This window comes from Sipha flava, unplaced genomic scaffold (assembly GCF_003268045.1).
Source record: "Sipha flava isolate LNK unplaced genomic scaffold, YSA_version1 236_pilon_pilon, whole genome shotgun sequence".
NCBI lineage: Eukaryota > Metazoa > Arthropoda > Insecta > Hemiptera > Aphididae > Sipha > Sipha flava.
The window spans coordinates 437457-462663 of record NW_020272878.1 but is presented as its reverse complement, the minus strand read 5'-3'; the positions used below and the strand labels follow the sequence as shown (position 1 = coordinate 462663).

At 32.3% G+C, this 25207-nt stretch overlaps 2 protein-coding genes across 2 annotated transcripts; both read left to right on the top strand.

Annotated features, from left to right (window-relative positions):
• The first annotated feature begins 1148 nt into the window (after positions 1-1148).
• Positions 1149-17263, top strand: LOC112683823 (tigger transposable element-derived protein 6-like). Its single transcript, XM_025554993.1, has 4 exons — positions 1149-1611; positions 1698-1796; positions 1971-2331; positions 17134-17263. Exons 1-4 carry the CDS (start codon positions 1149-1151, stop codon positions 17261-17263), a joined length of 1053 nt encoding a protein of 350 aa, XP_025410778.1.
• Positions 17264-21655: 4392 nt separating this feature from the next.
• On the top strand, positions 21656-22609 carry LOC112683822 (heterogeneous nuclear ribonucleoprotein R-like). The gene has a single exon (XM_025554992.1). The coding sequence runs from the start codon at positions 21656-21658 to the stop codon at positions 22607-22609; it is 954 nt and encodes a 317-aa protein (XP_025410777.1).
• The last annotated feature ends 2598 nt before the right edge of the window (positions 22610-25207 follow it).

Sequence of the window (25207 nt, the reverse complement as noted above, 5' to 3'; positions counted from 1 at the left end):
TAATTTCCCATGCCCTACAGTGAAATGCCATTTAAATAAGTCTACTCTGGTTTTTCTGAATAGGTTGCAGCAAAAATAATTTTACAACCAAAATCTTTTAGTAAAATTCGGTACAGAAATATTTCCCAAAAAAAATCTGGGAACATCAATGGTGATAATCTTGATGTATATATTCAATATATTACATGTCTCAAATCTTATGCATTTTAAAAAATCCTCCTACAGTACCATCGATAAAAAATTGCCGTGCTAAATGAACCGATAGAATAAAAAAAGATATAATTAAAGAAGTAAATAAAGAATACAAACCAACTAATCCTGTAGGTAATGTAACAGCAGTGAAAAAATACAAAATTAACCATATCGAAATGAACAGAACTACGTCAGCTACATATCAAAAAAAAAAAAAAAAAAAATTACCCAGCAGTATGCACATAGCAGTAGCGTTTTATCAAATGCTTCTCACCAAAAATCATAAGATATCACAATATATACAAACGTAATAATTTAGGAATACGGACAAATAATCGACTGCGTGTCAAACATATAATCTGTGTGATAATTACGAGTAATACTATTTTATATTACAGTCGACTCTCGGTAACTCGAACCTTGATAACTCGAAATTCTCGATGTCTCGAATAATTAAAATTCCCCTCCAAATAACAATTACACTTAATGTTTAAATAATCTTGGTAACTCGAAAATTAATTTGACAAATTTTCGATATCTCGAATTTTCTTATCCAAATTTAGTACTAAAAGTAGTTTATCAAGGCGATTATTTTTCGCCTATCACTTGTTTTGTAAAACCCGACCATTATAATCAACTAAATGTTTGTAACTTAAACCTTGATAATTTCATACAATAGATTTCATTTTTAGTTCTATGCCGTTTGTTCGTTTAACCGTTTATTGAGCGAGTGTAACAGTGTTAAATCAGTGGTTATTATGGCTCAAAAAAGAAAATTAACAACATTATCACTTGCAGAAAAAGTGAAATTACTTAGAATTATTGAAAAAGGTGAAAAGAAAAAATAAGAAATAGCCAAAGATTTTGGAATTCCAGCGAGTACATTATCTACAATAATAAAAAGTAAAGAGGTAATTTTGAAAAACTTTAATGAAAACTCGGCAACTCGAAAAAAAATGAAACTAGGAGAATACTCTGATATAGAATCCTGTTTATTAAAATGGTTTCAACAATGTCTTGACAAAAAAATTCCAATAAATGGACCCATTCTACGAGAAAAAGCTGAAGAGTTTGGGTATAAGTTGGGGCATGTAAATTTTAAAGCCAGCAGTGGATGGTTAACAAATTGGAAAAACAGAAATAATGTTGTTTTTAAACAAGTTTGTGGTGAAAGTGGCGCTGTAGATGTACAAAAATGTTCCGTATGGATAAATAATTTACCGAAACTCATCGAAAATTATTCTCCAGACGATATTTTTAATGTTGACGAAACAGGATTATTTTTCAAATATTTACCTGAAAAAACTTTTATGTTTAAAGGCCAATCTTGTTCAGGTGGAAAACATAGCAAAGAAAGAGTAACACTTCTGTTAGGGGCGAATATGTCGGGCACAGAAAAATTAAGACCACTTTTGATTGGTAAGTCGAAAAAACCACGATGTTTTAAACAAGTAAAATCATTACCATTAGATTATCATGCGAACAAAAAATCTTACTTTTTATAGATAATTGTACTGCACACAATTTGACTTCAACTTTATATGCTATTCAAGTGCAGTTTTTACCTCCTAATACTACGTCTGTATTACAACCATTAGACCAAGGCATAATAAATAATTTTAAAATATTTTATCGAAAAGAAATGGTAAAAAAAATTATATCGGCTATAAATGATAACAATCAAATCATAATAAACATATTGGATGCTATACGGCTATGCGATAAAGCATGGTGACACGTAAAAAAAGGAACGATTGTAAACTGTTTTACAAAATCAGGTTTTAAAACATCAATTGAAAACGATGAAAACATTCCTTATGATCCTTCTGATGATAATAACGATGAATGGGATCAATTAACGGAGAAAATAAATATTGATGAAACCTTTACATCATACGTCAATGTCGATGAAAATTTAGATATTTGTGGAGAATGGATTAAGAACGATATTATCTCCAATATATTGGACGAAGATAACCAAGAAGAATTCGAAGTCCTACAAGTACAATCCACCATTACAAATAAAGAAGCAACACTTGCATTAAAAACATTACGTAAATATATTGAAGGCAATGAAGGTATGGAAGATTTATTTAAGCCACTCGGTATTTTAGAAAATAGAATTGAGAACAATATAGTGTTAAATAAACAAAAACAATTAACTTTACACCAATTCTTTAAAAATAATAACATGTAAATTTTCTTTTTTATTTCGTTAATGTAAATACATATTATATAAAAATAAAAACATACTTTTTAAAAGTTTTTGATAACTCGAAATTTTTAGTAAGTCGAATTTTTTTTTCCCCCTTGAACTTCGAGTTACTGAGAGTCGACTGTATTAATTTTTAACACATTTTCATAAATATATTTATTTTTATCTGTAGTTAATTACTATTATTTTTTATTTAATGTTGTTACGTTTTCTTCAAACATAACAAAACTGTTAAGAAACGATTTAATATAGATATAGTTATTGTTTTTTTTATTTTCAAGACTTTTATTTATTACACAATGCTTTATTTTAAACGTTACTTTGGATGATTTACACTTTATAACAAGGACTGGAACCGGAACCTTTTTTGGAACCTATATTCTTTATTTCGTAGAACCGGAATCGGAACCGGAACTCATTTATAAAAATTAAAAATATTTTTGGTTATTTTCGGTTCTTCGGCGTTTTTCGATTTTATAAAATTACAGCAGATATAACTAAAACCATTTACTTAATATTTGAACAATAAACATGAACTTTTTGTTTTTATCTTTATTAGGAAAAATATAAAGATTTGATTAATATATTTCTTGTAATTTTTGTATTTTTTGTAATTTTTGTATTTTATACATACGAGCGTACAAACACGAAACGAACGTAAAAACACAACGGGTTCTGACGAATGGTGAAAATACACAATGTGCCGACTGCCGAGGCCTTAATAATAATAATAATAATAATAATGACCCCAATAATACAAAATTCAGATAAGATCATGTGGTATAATATAGACTATAGTTTATCAATTTCCCACTTAATTAGAAAAATATTTTATTTTTATCACAACAGCAACCGATACCATGTGATAAGCTACCCCTCCACGTCTCACTGCTACACATTCCGATCATCACTATGCAGTATGCACTATGACTATCAAGTCTGTGATGTGTATATTTGGTGACTGGTGTAGTAACTGCAGGATGAATTGATGAAAGTCTATAATACATTTAATAATAAATATATCTATTATTTTTGAAAAATGGGTCGTCTGTCAACTTCTATAGTTCACAAATATTTTAGTAATAGTAAAATAAAAGATCAATCAATTTGTAAAACATGTTCATGCATAATAAAAGAAAGTGAAAAAAATGTTGTTTTTTTATTATTTAAATAATTAATATTTGGCCACTTTTAGTTTTATTAATGGATTACGGTAAAAAAAAAAAAATTAGAAGACTTAAATAATTCATTAATGAGTAATAACACATTTATGGTTACAATTAAATTTCTAAAAAAAAAAAAACATTGTATTTAAAGTCAAATACAACTTTAAACTAACAAAATTATTGTTTTAAATTAATTTTAATTTTCTCAATTTGAAATGTTTTATATGTAACTTAAATATCTAAGAATTGGAAACAAAATTTTGTATTATTTAAGAACTGGAACCAAATTTCTTAATTTTCAAATAACCGGAACCGAAACCAGAACCGGTATAAACATCAAGGTTCCAGTTCCTGTTTTATAAGACATCGTTTTCACAGTGAGTTACACCCAAAAGGAGTTAGATAATTACGACAACGCCAGATAATTCAGCTAGTTACTTTATATATAATGATACTTATATTTCATATTTTTATATAATATTTATAAATATTAAATAACACAAACTTTATTCATGTAATATAAATATAGTAAGGTAAGTATGAAAATATATATTACATACAAACAAAATTTTAATTTTGTTCATTCAGTTCATTTGTAGCTATATACGTTTAATTAATGAATAAATAATTCTATAGTATAATATTAACCAGAATAATAATAATTTTTTCGTCATAAACTTAAAAAATAACTACGACTAGTTACTTTCATTTTATTAAAATGTATTTATATTTCAACTATAAAATATAATGTTTAATTTACATTAAAACATTTGTGTTAAAAAAAAAAGTATAATAATTTTTTTGGCGAGTTTTGCAGTTACAATGTCACATACCCCGATATAATTGTTATATTGATTGGCATTTTTTTAATGTTTTTTTTTTTTTTTATACCAGTTTTGTATGAATTTTATTCGATATCTTAATATCAACAATCAAAACTATGCACTGCAGGAACTAACATACGGACGAATACAACCAGGATGTAATGGGTTCTAAACTTATTTTTAAAAATATCAAATACATAACAGTTATTATATTTTTTACTTTTCACGCGAGATAACGATAATGTTCCGGTTGTTTGTGTAATTTTGAGTGTTTTTTCGTGACTGTAAATAATTTTCTCTGAACTTTCATGTTTTATAAAAACAATTCAAACTTTTGAGTCGAACGAACAAATAACTATAAAAGGAATTCGAAACCGTAATTATTATTGATATTGCTACGCTTGAAAATAAAAAGTTTAGAAAATTAAATTGTAAGTGATGTATAATAAATAAAAGTAAATAATACGTGTTAAAAATTTTCTACATACAAAACTGAAACGTATTCGGCGATTTCTCGGTAGTTCGACAGTAAACTTCCTATAGAAGTCCTCATAACAATGCAATACAATCCGGAAAAATAAACATTGGAATTCGAATTGCTTTATGTTTTTCATTCAAATGTAACCGAGCTGCATGTTAAGACTTATTTTTTATTCAAAAAATATAAAAATATATTAATAAAATTTGTAAAAACTCTATATAATGGTGGCGTATTATGCAATACCAGTGTCAGTGGAAAAATATTCGATTACCACCGTCTTCGAGCTCAACGTTTTAAAATGAAAAATTGCAAATCGATGCGGATAACACTAGGTATAACTTATTATATAGCCCGTGGTTGGTTCAGTGCAGGAGTTAGCGATAAATCATGATTCTACAGTTAAGGGCTGGTCTTTGAATATACATAATAATCTTATTTCCAATAGTGGTGTAACTATCGGTTTCAATATTCAAAATCAGAAAGTCTCTTGACTCGGACAACGTTTGCATTGTAAAATATAATTCATCGGAAACAATTAAAATTTGTCAGCCGAAAAGATAAAAGTACGGAATCAAGTATAACCATTTCTCTTGCCAGACTGTTATTTTATAATCAGATTTTTAAACATGACGCCGAGACAAGAGTTTTTGTTCACCCGTCCGACCGTCGGCGATAAATTACAATTAAGACCACGTACATTTTTCGTGATAATTTTTCTTAACTATCGTTCCTACTCACGGGATAGGGACTCGGCGGCTAGTGCTGTATAAATAATTACGCTGGTCGGAATTTCACGATAACATTTTGCCTATGAACATACAATTATAATTATAATAATAATAATTTGAGTAATGATAATGTGTACGGTAACATTTATTACGGCGCGCGTTAGAAATAATAAACTCTTAACGGCTAAAATGTCCATTTACGCGCATAATCATGCTCTAAAAAATTATTACCCTCCTCGATCCTAACCATTACTTTACGTATTCGCCCGAAATATAGTGCTTTTAATACAGTGTTTTCCCACCCGTGTACCGTGTTCCCGTTGGGTGAAGGAGTGGTTAAGATATAACGCAAAAAAAAAAAATTAATTTTAAATATTTATTTCATTACTTATACCGTTCTACATGCTCAACACGTTTCTAATTAATCGAAAAAGGTAAAAAAAAAAGGTAAGATTCTACTAAGTACGTAACGGGTATGATATTTTAAAACCATTGATTTAATGTTATGCGTATTTCTACAAAAAAACCTCTGCTACAATGCAATCCATAATTTGCTTGGATACCACTATTACCTATAATACAATGTTTTATTTGGATTGTTTGCATTCGTGTGGAGGTTGAGAAATCCGTCAACAACGGTCGCTGGAGTCGCATTCCACACGTCACTGGTTTATAAAACGCGAACGGTTTGCACTCCGGTGTACCTGTATAATCAACAAACAACGTTGCAAACGCTACACTACCAAAATCAAACCTGTAATAAGTGATCAACTTTAGCTGAAATGTCAATAGTTTAAACAACTAATAAGTCTTAATCACTTTTCGACCATCTTCAGTTTGTTCCTACATTCGAATTCAAACACGAATCATACATAATACTGCGCTGATCTCCGGTCCCCTTTTTTCAAACTGTTCAACAACACACGTGCCCGTGTATGAGCAATTCATTTGTTAGGGTTCGACCTGCGTGTATAGCATATATATGTATTCATCACTCTGTCGCTAGTCCCTCAACATAATTATTATTTCGCACACATAAGGCTCGATCCGTACTGCGGTCGTAAATCGTGCAGTACATTTAAAACCGGGGAACGACCGCCGAAAGGCAATGCTCATAATATTGTATTATTGTACACGTACAGAGTTCACGGGGTGTCGTAAAATTTACGATGACTAATAATGAAAAGACCAGTAAAACTAAAACATTCTTAGATTACCCAATTTTTCTCCTCTCGATCGTTTCGACGCCTAGAACACGGATAATAACTGCAACGCATTTACGACTGTTGAACGTATAACATATAAACAAATATATATATATATATATATATCAGTAATATTCTAATTACGACTTTTTTGCACGGGTTCACCGAATGACGACCACCACAATCGTGGCCCACCGACTTATCACTATCGATTCGCTAGTCGATGACTGCCCGTGTATAGTATATATATATATATATATATATATATATATATATATATATATATATATACGACATAGGATTTGAACTTTCGATTTGCAAAGTTCATTCCCAAATACTATAGATAATAAACTCTGAAATTATAGAAATTTAGTCTGCAAAACGCGTAACCGTCCCACCCGCATTACTTCCAAGCCAATATCTATTTGCCAACTTTAAATTGGGCATCAATTGTTTTGTGCACGTGCAGGGTATTGTTATGATGTTATGATTACAATACAATTACAATACAATATAATATTAAAACACAACTGTCAGTAAACGTGTAACGATGAAAAATAATAATAACTGTTTCGTAATAAACTTATTTATACAACATTTTTCCAAATTGAAAAAGGCAAACGTTGTTTTCCTTTAAACAAATACTCGTACCGTTGTCGTTAAATAATATCGGATAGAGTAAGTACTTAATTTACGTTGTAATAATAATATTTTTGTCACTATTTAGCGTTACGGGATGAGCTGAAACGTTTTTTTTTTTTTTATTATTTTCATGAAGATGATTCGAAGTTATAACATTAAAATTATTATTTTATTTTGTTTGTTTTTTTTATAATAAATGTTTCGTGTACTCAGTCTAAACAGATGGCCATTAAGTCGTTGGAATGAAACCGGAGAAAGAATTAAATCAAATTAATCTATTCATTGAACGATGCACGACAAAGAACAATTTTTCATTCGCGTTATGTATTTAATGAGATTTTTTCTGAGTCGTTTATTCAAAATTACCTACAGTGCACTGTGATTATACACTTTTTCGCGCAGCCAGACTGGCTATTTCCCGGATCGTTGCCATGCTTATAGTTAGTGTGTGTTATTCTGAAAAGAAAATTATACAAAGTTCGTAAAACTTCTTTTGTGATTTCCTGTGCACAAATTATGTGACATTCATTAACACGTTGTTGTTTTGATAATGACGGAAAAACCTTATGAAAACCATTATTGTTGATACTAAAATTCCTTCGATTGTGTACGACGAAAAATGTAAAACATAACATAACTTTTTAAAATCGTTAATCGAAATAAATTTATTCATTGTTGTTCCCTATCATGTGTTAATGATTACCCTCTTATCAAAAAACTATTAGATTATGACAACAAGAAATAATGTAGCTTTTTTCGATTAAAATTAATTTGTAAATAGCAGCAATCATATTCCGAAAGATTTGTACATTCAGTTAGGTAAATTATTATAATTGTTTTTTTTTTTTTTTTTAGTTATCAGATCGCGTCTCAAATGTCTATGGCAGTTGCAATTTCATAATAAGAAAAAATTTATTCGAGTAATGGTTTTAATGTCCACCATTTTATACGAATGACATGATAATAAATACGGATAAAAGTTGTTGCATTACCGTTAGAAAATTTCAAACGTATTCGTCGCCTGACAAATCGTCAGTTTCAGAAACGCATATACTATTAATATACCTTAAATAACCTATGAAACTTCACGTCATCGTAACTCATTGTAATTTATTGGAAACTTTGACGAGGGTTCAAGCAACTAAGTGAACGTATGGTAGTAGTTGTTTTGGTCATGAATATCACGCGAAAAATAATGTTTTTAATTGGAACCATGGTAAAAAAATGTTATATCACAAGGTAAATGCTGCGTGACAAATAAAGACGTTTTATTAACCCCCGTTCAATCATGAGTATCGTTGTTATTCGCATACAATGTATGATAGATGTTTATCGCTCAATGACAATTAACTACTATGGTTACCCCAGTCTCCAACCAAATCACAAAAACAATTTTCAAACGCGTTGTAAAAATATGCGGTATACGATAGTGATAAGCAAATCAAACTAAGATCAAAATGATGACTATAACAGTTTTGACACTTGCACGTTCAACCCTGGTCTTGGTTACATCTGTTAGTCTCGGATTGACAACTCGAGTCCAGATCTCGCTGCAAGTCGCATTGGTTAGCAATTATATCAAAAAAAAGTTAAATAAATATCTATTACGGAACTAGGATTTCGACGGATTATTTTTACGATTCCTAAAATATTGCTGTACAAGTAAAAGCCTTACAAGATACTAGAATAATAGTTGTGTATGGTTTTATTTCGGTGTACGGAACCGTGTGCAACAATAATATTGTGTCCAAAGGTCACGAGTTACTTAATGGTTTTAAGAAATGAGCTGAAAACATATATAGACAAATGCATGATCAAACAAGTTCGAATAGACGATCAAAACCGTTTAAAAGGTGCTTAAGAATTAGTGAGAAAAAGTCCAAACAATACCTATAATTTTTAAACAATTTTGATTTACATTTTAGAAGTTCTTCTTTCACCAAAATTCTGCTACTAAGTTATGGATATAAAATGTATAATATGCATACGGACATAAAATACAATTGACTGATGGAAATAATGACAAACGCCAATCGATTTTTGTCGTTAAATTATTTTTGCCATATCCACAAATACAACATAGTAGGGCAATCAATTATTTTTTAGTCTTTTTTTTTTTTTTTTTTTTATTATCATTTAAAAGAAAGCTCGTTTATTGTATTTTGAGTTAATAATGATGTTTGAAATAATCACATTACACGGTTCGCAAAATGTTTAGTGAATACTAAAAATCATGAACACTATTGATTTGTTTTAAATTACTTTATATTTACAAGGTTCTTATTTTAAGGTATTCGTTATTATTATTGTTTTTTCAATGTGATAGCTAATAAATGATAAATGAAATTAATAATCTGAGTTGAAAAAATTATTATTAGTATTTTGTACATATACACACATATTTAGAAATATAAACTAACCCACTCGACCTATTTTATTCAAAATGGTTTTCCGAGAACAATAGTACATTGGTTTCAAGTTAAAAACCAATAAAACGATATAATTTACGGGTCTCTGCATCTCACCCGACCAAGTAGTTTTATCTCTTTTCAACTAAATAATTTATTATTTAAATCCGTCGCGTGAGAAAAAACGAATAATGAGCAGGTGTACGATATGATATGGATTATCTGATGGAATTAAAGAATCCACCAAATGAAGGAACTTTAAAGTGGTTATTATTAACCATTATCTAAAATAATCAATAAATGTTATACTACTAGCTTATTATGAAACCATCGTCTTTTAACCTTTCACAAGGATTTCCGGGAATGTTACTAAACGGTCTTCAATAAAACCAATTTTCTGGTTTCGGGTGCGAACGTCGAAACATTTTTTATGGGCTTCAGCTAAATAACAGACTATTATTATAGAAGACACATTGCTAATAGAACATTCTTGGATTATATTATTGGTTACATTAAACGATGTTTTAGTTATGATACGAAGGGTAATTAAAAACCTTGAACACGATTGATGTTTGTTGTTTTGGGCGAGTCCTTGTAGCCGCTGGCCCACAGACGAGTTAAAGTATGTAGATAAACAGTTCAACTGACAGTTCGGTATCTAATATATGTTATTGCAGTAACCTAAGGAAATTTGAAATTCTATATGGTCTTGTAAATGAAAACGATACGGACTGCAATCTGTTTCGTAGAAGAAATAAAATACGGTATTTCACTAGTTATTCTCGTGGAAATTGGATAATACTTCTGAAGAAAAATATTTATTTTTTTTTTTTTGTTTAACAAAATATGAACAGATAGCGTTTAGAATCTTTTGCGCAATAATGAAATTTTGTCGGAAAATAAACGATTTCTGGAACGTAATACGAAACAAAGAGAAAAAACATGGATAAAACGCGAAAGGCTCGTTACGACGATTTTCGTTGCGTCCGGTGAAAGTCGCGATCCCACGTATAGCCCGAAGAACACCAATCCGGGGAAGAATTTCGACATGCTACGTGTACGGATGATTGTCGCTGCAACATGATCGTGAAAGCTTATACCATTCGCAGCACGATAGCACCCCGTAAAATAAAGGTGTTGACCGTTAATCACTTTTAAAATAACTCAAGAATGTCGATAGTGTGTTACGAATGAAAATGGACCGTAGGTCCGCGCGCATACAAATGTTTTGTAAAAAACCAGAACTCCGCATTTCAAATCAAATATTATGAACTCCGAAAGCCCTCGCATGAAATACAATTTGTAAAAAATTATAATTGGTAATAACAATTAACAAATTTTGTGAAATGATAGCTACCCAAGTGTAAACGTTATATTTTTAAATTGAATATACTAAAAATATATATTTATATGTATTTATATAGAATAAATGTTATATGTGACCAAAAAAAAAAAAAAAAAAACATTTTGTAAAAAAATAATTGTAAATATTCTAAGTATACTAGGAATTAAAAATTGTATAAATTGGATGGCAATGCACCGAGAAAACGTGTAAAACAAAATTTTAAAAGGTTGGTATCAATAATATTTTTTTGCGAGAGTCCGATACACTTCACATGAAAATATCTACACCACAAATATTGTTTGGCAAACTATTAGTAATAGAATAAAACGTTATATTACTGATAGTCCCTCAAAGTTAATAAAACTTGAAATAGCCAATTATGGGCAAACCGCGTCGGTCTTATGTCATATTAAGACACAAAGTTTAGTTAATGGCCGTGTGAAAAATCACAGTACCTGTTTAATATTATACTACGTATCAACTTCATGCGGAGTTGCGATGTCAAAAAGAAAACTTGTGTGCGGAATTAAAGTGACATTTTATCAAATGGCTACGTTGCGTGCGAAAATACGACGCTCCCATAAAAATATATGAACTACTTTCTTCTTTTTTCTTTTATAATTATATATTTCCTATTTTATAACATCTAAAGAAACTCAATATATTTGATAATATTACAAATAGATTGTAAATGAGATTTTTTTTTTTTTAATACCAATTTGTTGAAAAGTATAATCAAAATAAGAACGATACAAATTTATTTTGCATACACATATTTCAATTTTTATACGATTTTTTACAAAAAAAAAAAAAAAGCCATGGAAACGATTTGTACCATTAAAAATGGTTAAAATAGTTAAATTAAAAATATAACAATTATAAAATAGTCAAAATAATTAGTGCAAAGCTATTCCCTAAGAGGAAAAAATTGAAAACAAAATGAGTTTGAGTTAAAAAATATTTATAAATACGAGTACAACCAATTTTAATATAATGCACATTTTAAAATGAATTTTAAATTATTTTATCACTGGTTATTCTACCTTTGTTGTTTCATAAAACATGACAAATATTATTTTATCACCCAAAACACTTTCATGGTCATAAATTGGCTCAATTTCCCGCAGAAATTATAATATTATCATTTAATATCTAGTGCCAACGCATTTTCCTTACGAATATGCTCGAAAATATGTAATTTAAAATCGTAACGTCAAACGTTGTATGTTGTGTAATCATACAATTTTTAAATAATTTTGTGTAATTTTTTAAATGTTTAACCAGAGAGAATGTTAATATTTTTTTATTATTTTTTTTTTTTTAAATTTAACGAAATCGGTTACCTGATTTATTATTAAGAAAGATATGCGTAAAAACCCGATATACGATGTATGATGTCGATATTCCAATACTACTCGTAGTAAACTTAAAAGCGCACACGGTATTTTACGTTAGATGATGTTGATGATGAATTATTTAAGTACACAAGCAGCGTTTGTACAGATAGAAAAAAGCAAACTTAGGACCCGCACGCGTTCGCCGTTTTCCCCAGAAACGTTATGCCTACGTACACACTTCTATTAAGGCGACATAATTTATTTTATGTCGATGCGATCTAACGACCCGGATAACAATAATTTTCTGCTCGTCTAGATTATAGAGAAAAACATCCGTATTCAAACAGAACCCAACGCCTAGCCACGGATACTATTTAGTGGCGAGTCGAGATCATAGGGTCCGCGTGTACGCGCTTTTTTTTGTTCGAAAGGTCCTCGTCTGGTTCTGTCACGTTTACTACATGGTTTTGTCGGTAAAAGTTCAGCCAATAAAACAGATACTGTGACTTATTACTAGGGCGTTACGTAACTGGAGCCGGCATACATAGTCAAAGAGTACAATGAGTTGCATTTCCGCGACGGAATCCGGTCATTTGAAAAATGATTCCGACACGTGTCAATTGGACGTTTAACATATTCTATTGAGGTTTATTTTACCTTTTTTTTATTACTCATTTTCTATGCATCAATATACACATAATTTTTTCCACATCATTCGTTTCGTACGGTTTATTCGATCCATAAATAAATTATACCAAATTCCTTACACAATTATGAGTCCTAAAAAGAGGATGAGCTCATTGACGATAAAAACATTCTAAATGAAAATTCAATGAATATCAGCGTGAAGATAAGTGACTGAATAAATACAATTTCGTATTTTCATATGATGTTGCAATACATTAAATGGATGATAGGATAACCGATCGGAATAACACGAATAGAGTCGAGTGTGCGTGTATGTGTTTGCAATATGACTATTGCTTTTATGATTATCTTGTTATAAGTCGAAATTACTTGCATCCCTCTATACGATATCACCTTGTTTCACGGGTTGATTTTCATCAGAGTCCAATGGTATGATCTCTTGTCGTTAAAATGGTGATAAATAAAGGAAAGTATCCGAGTTTCAGATACTACAGTTTAAAATTAATTTGTGCAAAAGAAAACTTCAATTACTATGTGCCCTAAACCAAAATATGTACAAGGTGAACGTTAAACATCTTCAATTTTATTTTATTTTTTTTATATTTAAAATGTATATTTTTTCGAATTCCGATTTATAGAAAATTTTTATTTTTTATGTTTTCAAGAATATCGATCCTATAGTAAAAAATATTCTACAAATCCGAGTTCGAACAAATGCATAGTTGAATCATAAAATGTACGAGCATGCTTAAAAAAAAACCCCGTAGAACGATCACAGACGAAAAAAAATTCACACGGATAACCCCATATTGTAGATGTTTCGAATCCAGATTGTAGATATAGATGTTGTGCACATTATACAAACAGCTTATATCACAGCAAATAAAATTGGTACTATTATGTTTTTTATATCCTTGGCTGTTTGGTCTTGATACTGCTCCACCGTACCACTCGAAGTGACCGATGTTAGAAACGGACAACGAAAAATTATATATTATTCATACGCGAGTTGATTTTTACTATCATATTAGGCATGTCACCGGACAAAAGTGGAGAGTAAATAAAATATTCAGTAAAATATAACATTATTGGATCACAAGTAGTGTAATTTATCAAACGGCGCGTGTGTATGCAATCTGATCATAAAAATCAAATCGTTACCAAATACGATACACGAATAATAATGAATCTGAATCGCGAAAAAAATGTAATTTTGTAATTTACAATTTAATTAAAAAATGTTAAAAGAATTTTTAGAAATATCTGCATCATATGAAACGTATAACAGAGTATAAATGTTTCATCTTTTTATTACAATGCACACGACCATTACATATTTATTATAAGTACCAAAATATGAAATATAGCAATAAAATATGTTAATTCAGAGTAGACCATACTATGAACCAGCCAACTAGGTCATGACCTTGTCTTGTATCCGAGTTCAAAGTTCTATGAAAACATCATTAAAAAATTTGATTAAGATTTTCTGTGGTATTCTTATGATAAAAGGAAGAAAAGAAATTTTCATCAAAATTATCATTTGATGTCATTTACTAGTTGTAACGTTTAAAAGTGGATTTAGCTAAAGATCTCTATTAAATGCTCCAATATTGATGTTGAGGCAACTTATAAAATCTGATTAAATATAATCTACGTAATCTACTATTGTTTACTAAAAACAATAAAAGAAAATTAACTCTTGAGTAGATGAAATTCATAATACGGTTTTTATTTACAAATATTTCTACGAGAAAATACTAACTTACTGTGGTTGTTGACCCTCAGTTTGACATTCAATTAATACGGGCAGATCGATGGTTGTGGTCTGCTACACAAAATTAAGATGTCAGAAAGGAAGGATTGCTACACGAATTCGTGGTGTCAGTTCAAATCCGATGACCATACATACCAGACACTCGGTGGTTTTTTTGTGAAAATCAACCCGTTTAGATTTAACTACCTAAGAGAAGGAAGAAAAAAAAGTTTTCCGATGACGATCGAACGCTCTTTTTCGTGTTTGGAATTTCATGATAGTAAATTTTAACAAAATCGTGCTCTACGACCGACCGCATGGAGGTCCAATAAACCACGAAGCCGTAAAAGATAAAACGAAGATTGATTAAACAGGCTCTTAATTATAAATTGATGAAAACGAGCATGAACAATGCTTTTCAAATCTGTGTAGTACTTGAAACTATAGGCTATTGAAATAATAAATGAGTAAATCATCTTACAAGAACAAGGCACATAAGAAAGGTTAAATTAATAATATATATATATTATTAATTTAATTATTTTATATATATATATATATATATATATATATATATATATTATATATATATATATATATATAGGGTGATTAACCAAGTGTAAAACACTCACTATCCCAAAAACTATTCATTTTTTTCAGTTTTTTTTTCAACATCTTAGATCTATGCTATTCTTGAATTATATATTTGTTTAATATTTTTCACTCTTATTTTAATTAGTTGAACCACAATCAACTTATGATTTTAAAATGGAAACCTATACTTAAAATGTCACAATTTAGTAAGGCTTTTTTTTCTTATGAATTATCACGTTTAAATTTTCATTTTATGTATATCCATTGACGAGATATAATTTCTCAAAGTTGGGTGATTTTGGGTGGTGTTTATGTATTAATGTGTGATATCTAGTCGGTAAATACCAGAAGCTTTAAGTAATAAATTCAATATTGTTCCACTTCAAGATATATCGGTGATAATTGTTGTACCAACCAGTGACGGTGCTAGAGTTTGCGAGGCCCTGGGCAAAATTAATGTTGGGTCTTATAATTTATATTAATAAAATATTTTAAGTTCAGTTAAATCAGAACCGCAGGGCCTTAATTATAATTTAAGTCGCGGGGCCCTGGGAAATTGTTCATATTGCCCACCCCTCGCGCCATCCCTAGTACCAAATCTCTATAATAACTTACTGAAATAATATCATATAATAAGTAATTGGACCATTACTGTCACTTATCACATAACGCATACGGGTAATCTCCTTGTTTCCACTAAAAAATATCTGCGGGTATGGAACAATACGGTGTTGCCTGATTAGACTGATTCACGATTAGGTAAAAATCATAGTTTACTCATTGGGTAAAATAAACTCATTTCGATCAGCTGTTATTTTTAATGTTCTATGAACAGGGCCGTCCTGATGATTTGCGAGACTCGGGGCAGAGTAACATTGCAGGGCCTTGAATGTCGAAAATGTCACTATCGCGCGTCAATTGCATATTGGAACTCAAATGTGCACAAATGATCATAACAAATATAGTACCTTGCACTTACAACAATATGTTATAAACAAGTAAATTAATAAATAAATTATATAGTAAACAATTTTACGTGAAAAAAAATGATATGTACATTTTTTTTTTGCTCGTCAACTTAACTTTTTTTTATTGTGTCTATAATATATGAAAGCAAGGCCTGTCCAACTGTGGTGAGAGCGCAGGGTCTAGGACGAGGACTCCGCTTGCCCAGTCCTAGAGACGGCCCTGAGTATTACCGATTGATTAATTGCCATTGAAAAACTCATTTGAAATCACGATGGTACGCACGTTTTCAAAACGATCTCAAATACAAATAATGCTTTCGTAAAACCATCGAGGAAATGTTTAATATTGTTTAAAGTTTTCACTTTTATTGACCGTTCAAAACACTAAATGTATCGCAAGTAACTGTATACGTTTTACAGTTGGCATAAAATGTTTTTTAAATTATTCGTAAATTATAGAAACGTTTTATAAAGCGAAAAATTACTTGAAAAACTCTCACCATACTGTCATAAAATGCAAAGAGAAATTTGAATGATGTGACATGTATCCAATTTCGTATTAAGAAAACGGGTCATTTTTACGATAAATTTAAATGTCACGCATTGGTTACATGTCATGTTTAGCAACGATAACAACAATGGTCAATGGCACATCGACACGTTAGATTTGACTGACAAGAGTAAAAAAGTTAGAGCTAATACAATTGTAATGAAGTCACAAAATGTTAACTACGATCGTCTTCTTGAAACATGAACACTAATTATTTGTTAATATGCTGATTTTTTTTTCTTCTTCGCGTTCGACGAAATCGTTTCACAAATTGATTTATGATATATTTAATTTTTCCAGTGTCACACATTAAAGTATCTGAAATATAAATCGACTTGTTTGAATTTCATGTTCTCCCGGTTATAATTTGAAAATATAAACACCAATACTTTTTATCTTTGCTTATGATAATTATTGATTTTTTTTCGCATCGAACGTCGATTCGTCCGGATGGAACGTGCAAAAATGATTTGCGTACGGTGTATCGCGCCGCAGGAGCAAATACGTGAGAGGCGACTTCGCCACGGGGAAGATCATGCTGTCGGAGAAGACGGGCGATTTCCTGTTGGTGCCGATCGTGGTGACCACTTCGGACGTCCAAGAGTTTGACTTTTCCATTCCCATCTTCAAGTCGTGGTGAGCCTACAGTGCATGGCAACGCGCGCACACCCCTTCGCCCGACCAACCGCACGCTTTTTTACGCCTCGCGCACGTACATGCCGTAGCCGTTTGCTACGTGATGGATCCTACAGGATCAGGGCCGACGAGAAATTTTGAGGGCCTCGGCGCTGATCGGTTCCCGGCTCCCTTTACTTGCACTCGTTTGGCCAGGATACACACACTGTTTGTACATACTTTAGTGCGATAAAAATATTCAAACTCGCATCTAGTTTTCGCTGCGGCGAATGAGATTATAAAAAAATGTTATATAAAAGGCTGAGACGACGGGCCCCGAAGCTCTAGCCCTCCATGCCCTGCATAGGGTATACGTAGCCACCGATGCTGTATCATGTGAAAAGCACTGCGTGCACGCGTACAACATATCGTAATACTGTTGTCGATTACTACGAGGACGGATTAAAATTTTCGGGGGGAGGGGGGCATATACACGAACGAAAAATTGTATTTTGTTTTACTTATTATTGAACCACATTCATTATCGTGTTTAGCAGTGGTAACAATTGACTACTTGTTTAATAATAGACAATCGTAAAAACAATTGAATCGAGTGTGAATCATCGTAGTACTCGCAAAAACACGAATCGCCCAAATTTTCATCTGTATTCTAAAACACCATTCGTTGCCGATGAACGCAATTACATCTGTTATCAGTTAAATAAGTGTATACATAAATTAAATATTTTATTTGTATCTTAATTTGAGGGTCGTACAATTATGAGACCCCTGGGCAGCCCACTCGGCCTTCTTCTGAACCCGGCTCTGACGCTACTTAACGCACGTACCTATGAACATTGTCCCAACATTTCTCGAACCCGCTTTTATTATCACTGCGTTTTTCTCCACGGCACCACTGTAGTCGCATTATAAATAGACAATCGTGTCCGATTTTTCGAATCAATTGTTTTTTGCCCAACACCGGTAGACTACCGGTGATGTATTGCTAAAACAAATTATGGGTATACATGTTATTTCATGTAGTAACTATAATATGACAGAAATCCACAAAACTCACTAATGAACTACCCATCCTTATTTATGACTGTTTGATAACAAATTTGAATTTTTCATTAAAAAAAAATTGATAATAATATATCCGATACCGAATCACGTCATAAATGTAACTACAAGTTAGGTTAGTCAAGGTATTATATAGTTATTTGTCAAATTTCAAGCTATACGCTAGATACGGCTGTATACCCGCGTATCATAAATTTCTCATAAGGTATACGTCATGGATAAAAATAGCGTATTGGGTACACTCCGTATATCCCCGTATACCTTCCAATACATCACTGCCGGTAGCATAGCGTCGGTCTTGTGCGATACACGTGGCACCGAACGCGGATGTAGACAAAGAACATATGTTTCTTCGAAACTCATAGAACATATTTACTGAACAAATATTCATCTCATATGCAGTTCGTGACATCGAATTCCGGAATCTCTGCGGGGGCACACACGATTGCGCGATGTGCGTGTGGCGAAAATCGCAAGTCGAACCTGGTACTGCAATATATTTTGTACCCGCGCGAGCACTATCACATTACTCGAGCTTAGAAACGCCGTCGTTGCGTTTGGCGCGTTTAATGACGGGAAAAAGGATTGTACCCCGGAGTCACCCCAAGTATGTTGCATCTCAAGGGCGCCGAACCAGCGACCAACGTTTATAACTCTAGACTTAAAAGTTGTGTATAAATGACAAGACCGTCGAGTTGTGAAATAGCGAGTGATAATACTTGGTGGAGTCTTGAGTAATGTTAGCCAAAGCAAATTGTGCTTCGAGTTGCGCAAACCAGACCAGAGAATCTTCAGGCCAAAATGGTAAGATTTTGATGCCGACGCGAGAGACAAGCGGTACGTTTTGAGGTTGTGCGTTTTCCATTGTCGAGGACCACCACCGGTGGCTATTTTAGGGGGGGGGATATGGGGGATAGATCCCCCCCTTGACCTTTTTTTTTTTCCTAGGTAGCTATAAGTTGTCTCATTTTCTCTAATATTCTTAATATGATATTACTTTCAAGCATGTATGTTTTCTGTTTTCTAAATGTTCTAGTCGTGGTAATTGTACCGCTTTGATAGTCTGATATACTAATCGCCACTAATCGTTTATCGTTGGCGGCATGTACGACTATCAGGCATATACCTATATTATGGTGTACTGTATTTTGTACGTTTCTGCGAATTATTTTTCATGCAAGAGTGTTTATAATAAACCCGATAAGCAATCGGTAAACAAAACAAAATGACCATGAAGATCGTGGATTAACCATAGGGCGGCCGGGCGGGTTTATTTTTAGAAAATTTGTTACTAGTAGATTTATGGCTAATGTATAGCTATATATATATATATATATATATTTTATGGATTCACGACAATTGAGCGCAAAAAATTGAGCGCACGACAATTGGGCGAAGACTATTGAGCGCACGAAACTTGAGCGCTGCGAAAATTAAGCTCTAAGACAATTGAGCGCGATATATTTTTCACTTTCTTTAATAATTTGACTATTCATCAAATTAATACGACCACGACATTTTTTCGTATTGCATTCGATACATCGCCAACTATTGTTTTTGTCAAATCTATATAAATATCCGTTATAGCACAGAAGGTCTCGACCTTTTTGACTTTTAATAATTTCCATTTTATTATCAAAATTATAATTTAAAAAAATTAAAATGTTTTATACAATTAAATGAATAGTGTTCAGTATGCACGTGTGAAAATATAACATCAATAAATACCTTGCAAAGTTCACATGTGTAGTTATCCAGCGATAAGAGTCTACATTTACTGCTGCATTACCGTTGTTGGAATTTTATTCTTTCAATAACACCGTATCGATAACATTATCTGATTATCATCAAACATAAGGATTTATCTGACGGGTTATATAGGTATTCGCAGATACTGCGAACAAATTCATTTCTAATTTGGTAATTTCATGTACAGCAGTTCTGCACTAAGCTTTTACTCAGTATAGTATAATATTATGTTAAAGCGCTCAACTGTCTCGGTGCATAATTTTCGCCGCGCTCAATTGTCTTCGCTCAATTATCGGGACACCATATTTTATCTTATGATATCGTGATTCGTTAAAAGTAGATATGTACGGTCATTGGACGTTGACGGATAGCGACTCCGCGCCATTCCGAGTACTGACTTACTGCCGAATTGACTATTGTTCGACTTTATTTTTTGCGTCTTGTAAGTTGTAACTGTGAAGTTTTAAAACAATATGAGTAATATTCAAAAACAAAAAAAAACTTTATTTTCTTATTTTAGTACAAATAAAAAAATTTGTTTGGAAAATGATGAGGTAATTATAAAGATTAATTCTTATTTTGCCTTGATCCACACTAACCTCAATAGGTAACAAGTTAGGGGATTTTAAAAATGTATATTATGTACGAATTAATGGGTGTTAGGATGTATTATTATATATTTCATCCCCCCCTAGAAAAATTCCTAAATACGCCACTGGGCACCACTATATATTCTTTGGAAATCTATACAATAATATACTAACAATATTATTTACTGTTATCTTTAAAACTATATTGGGTCTTAATCAGATAAAAAAACATACGATGAATATGTATTTATAAAAAAAAAAAAAAAAACACTAAATCACCCGATTATAAATAGTGCTATGAAATAACCAGCTGGCTATGTATACAAAATCAACATCGTATAACCCATAGCGAGTGTTTTTAACGAGTGTAAAACAAGTACGAAATATTAATCGAACATTCGTTGTTAACTAGACTACATAACGGAAACACTGTGGACAGTAAGAGAATAAAAAATAAAAACGATAAAGAAACGAGGCATTCGCGACACCATCACGCACGCATCGTATCGGCGACCACGCTCAAGAATTATAGTTGATAATACCACGTGATAGAATCGCGATGACGAACCGTTCGGATAGAATTTCGACCATCAAGGACGACGGCCAAAAATGCAGGCTATTCGTGGGTAATCTGCCGAAGGTGAAGACGGAAAAGGAGATATTTGACGAAGTGAGCCGCATAACGCGTGGTCATCTGGTGCGTGTGATCACGTACAAGAACTTCGACGACCCGTCGATGCACCGGGGCTTCTGCTTCCTGGACTATGGGTCGGTGGCCGCGGCTACGGGAGCCAAGTGGGCACTGTCGAAGCAAAAGGTGTTCGGGTGCAAGACAATCGTCGACTGGGCGGACCCAGAACCGCAGGTGGACGCAAACACGATGGCCACGGTGCGCGTACTGTTCGTCAAGAAGTACGGCGGCATGCTGGACGAACGCGTGCTGGCCAAGATGTTTGGCCGGTACGGGGTCGTGGAGCGCGTGAAGAACCTGAGGAACTACGCGTTCGTGCACTTTGAGCGGCGTGAGGATGCGCAGTCAGCCATGGACGCACTGGACTCTTTCAGGGACGTGGTTTCAGGTGTGCGTCTCGAAGTCGCGTGGGCCAAACCGCCGGTGGACAAGCAAACGCGACGGCGGATATTGCGTAACCGAGAACGCCGGATACGGAAATCCGCGGTCACGGCCATGAGTCAACCGATTCGCTATGCCCCGCGGCCACCGGAACGCGCTCCTGGAGCCAAAAAACGCATCGGCCCAACCCCCGCCGCCACAGCCTACACCAAGTACGACCATCGCGGTAGCGTATTCGGACCGCGGCAACCGTACAACCGGTGCACTCCCGTCTCCACGTTGAACATTCCAGTGGCCGAGGCCACGTCCGACGACCGGAACAACAACAATGCACGCCGGCGCGGCACCAACGTCACGAGCACAGAAGAGTGCAAAGCGGTTCGCACGACGATGGCGATTGGAAGAAAGGTTCCACGAGCACGTTGGACTAGAAACTATTGAACTTTTTTGACAGAATGTCCACGAAATGCGCCAAAAACAATTGGCGTCACCGAAGTGTTCTCTAGCCGTTTACGATGTTTAAAAGAGTCGACCTTTATTTAATGTTAAAGAACCCGCATTTTACAGAAAATAAAAATAATATAAAAAAGTTGTTTCAAATAATTTATTCAGCATGACGCGAGTGTTTAAACAATTGACACACGAAGTATAGCGTTTTCAAACGTATTTTGAAGTGGCCACTGATCGATATCATGGTAATCGGATACGGAAAGCTACTGATGTGCCATGGGTAAATACTCGACGGGTAGATAAATATTTTGGGTATTTACCCACTATAATATTTACATACTAAAAATGTGGGTAAATATTATTTTTTTAATCTGGTCAAACTGTATATTTCTATTTTTATTACTGATAGGTATCGATATCATATAACTGATAGTACAACCATTGATTATAGAATATATCTATTCTATAATCAATGCTAAAAATTATACTACTAATTGATCAATACAAGTTCTCTTGTCAAATGTTAATTAGTTTAGTAATAGTTTTTTTTTTTTAGTCATGGGTCGGGTAAAAGATCCTATGTGGAAGCATTACCATTGCGGTGAAAACAATAAAAATGTCCTATGTAATTTCTGTGATAAAATATTCAAATTTGCCAAAGTGAATAAAATTAACAAAAACTTCATAAATATAATTTATGTACTCTAATCGTCAGTCTTGAAAAACATGAAAAAGTCAAGAAACAATCATAAAAAAGCAGGGATGGAAAACGTTTTTGAAAAACATTATTAAACAAAAAAAAAATGAAAAACGAAAACAATTAAAATTCAACAACGAAATCAAAAACGAAAACGAAAATAAATTATAATATTATACTATTATTATTTGTTACGAAAAAAAATATATCTGTTATCAAAAATTTAATAATTCTAATAACTAATAGGTAATTTTTGACAGATAAAATATATTAATAGCATAGCGCAATAATTAATTATAATCCACATGGTACATACACATTGCTGTGGAGACGGTAAAATTATATTACCTTTCACGACGACGGTCATGGATCATAGTGTAATCTATAACATACGAGTAGATGCCACTTCAATTATTATAATATGATTATATTATTATCTATTGATTTTAGCAGTTGATTAGAAATTGATTTTGTTTTATAATTTACTATAACCTATTCGTACTCATTATCCTATTGGCTGTTATAGTTAATTGTAACAATCAGGGCCATCCAAAGGCTTTTCGGGGTCTGGGACAAATTAATTTGTGGGCCCTCCAGCGTCCTTAATAATAAGATATGATTAACAAAATACTCAATGAGAATAAAAAAATTCTTTCAAACGTATTTTTCCAAACCTTAACCAATCAAGCTTATTTAAATGCATGTGCTGCATTATACATTTAATTTCCAATAAATTCTAAACAACGCATCACCATATATTATACTAAAAAGTACAATTTATTCCTAAATAGTTATGTTTATTCAAGGAAAATATGAACTTGGATTAAATAAATAGATAAGGTAAATTAAGAAAATAAAAAAAAATATTTTATTAGTTTATTATTGTATATAAAATATTAAAATGTATAGCGGAAAACTTTATTCTTACTTTTTTTTCAGCAAAGCTGTCTATAACATCATCATAATCTAAAGTCTTTGCTAACTTGTGTTCAATGGAGAGAAGTATTAAATGATTTAGGCGGTTCTCTTCTGTAGTTGAATGTAAATAACTTTTTATTAATTTCAGTTTACTCAAAGATCTTTCTCCCGTTGACACAAATGGGGGAATGGTAGAAAGTATTCGAAGACAAATACATATTTGAGGTAGTATATTTTGAAGTCCTTTCTTATATATTTGATTAAGAATAGAAATTGATGCAATTTCGCTATCATTAAAAATAATTGTTGATACTTTGTGTATTTTGCAATAAATGCGTAGTTCCTCTTTTAATACACTAATACACACATCATTAGATTATAAACTTGAAATTATTTCAGCTTGAGCTTTCAAAAACTCATCACATGGTTCTTCTGGTAGGCTGATAATTGAAGAAAATGTGTTTGATATTTTCTTCATACTTGCTTGAATACCATAAATATCAGATAAAAACCTATCTAATGCTGTTACAAACACTTCAATTTTAAATTGTCTTGGTTGGGCAATGTATACTGTATAGTACACACATGAGAAAATGTGTCAATTATTTTGTAATGGTATTACAATATAATGTAATACCACTAATAGAATTGTATATTATTATGTGGATGACACAAAAAAAAAATAATTTTTGTCTCAATAACAGTGGTAGCCGGTCGATGACAGCTTGTCATTATTAATTATTATACATCAAAACTTTAAGGGGGCCCCATAAAAAAAAATATTCCGGGGGCCTGAGGCACAATGTACCCGTTGCCCCCCTTCTAAACGGCCCTGTCTGTGAACGATTACATATATCGTTTTTCGTGGTTACATGATATGTTAGTATACCTTATGTCAGTTAATCGTGAAGCACATAAAAATATATTGAGTAGATAAACTGTTGGGTTATAAACTTATAAGATTATAAGAAATA

Excerpts from the sequence above, each read along its gene's own strand:
- LOC112683823 (XM_025554993.1), top strand. The coding sequence starts at position 1,149 with ATGAAACTAGGAGAATACTCTGATATAGAATCCTGTTTATTAAAATGG. Across the intron at positions 1,612-1,697 it reads ATTAAGACCACTTTTGATTG|ATAATTGTACTGCACACAAT; the intron begins GTAAGTCGAAAA and ends TACTTTTTATAG. Across the intron at positions 1,797-1,970 it reads ATTACAACCATTAGACCAAG|GTTTTAAAACATCAATTGAA; the intron begins GCATAATAAATA and ends TTACAAAATCAG.
- LOC112683822 (XM_025554992.1), top strand. The coding sequence starts at position 21,656 with ATGACGAACCGTTCGGATAGAATTTCGACCATCAAGGACGACGGCCAA.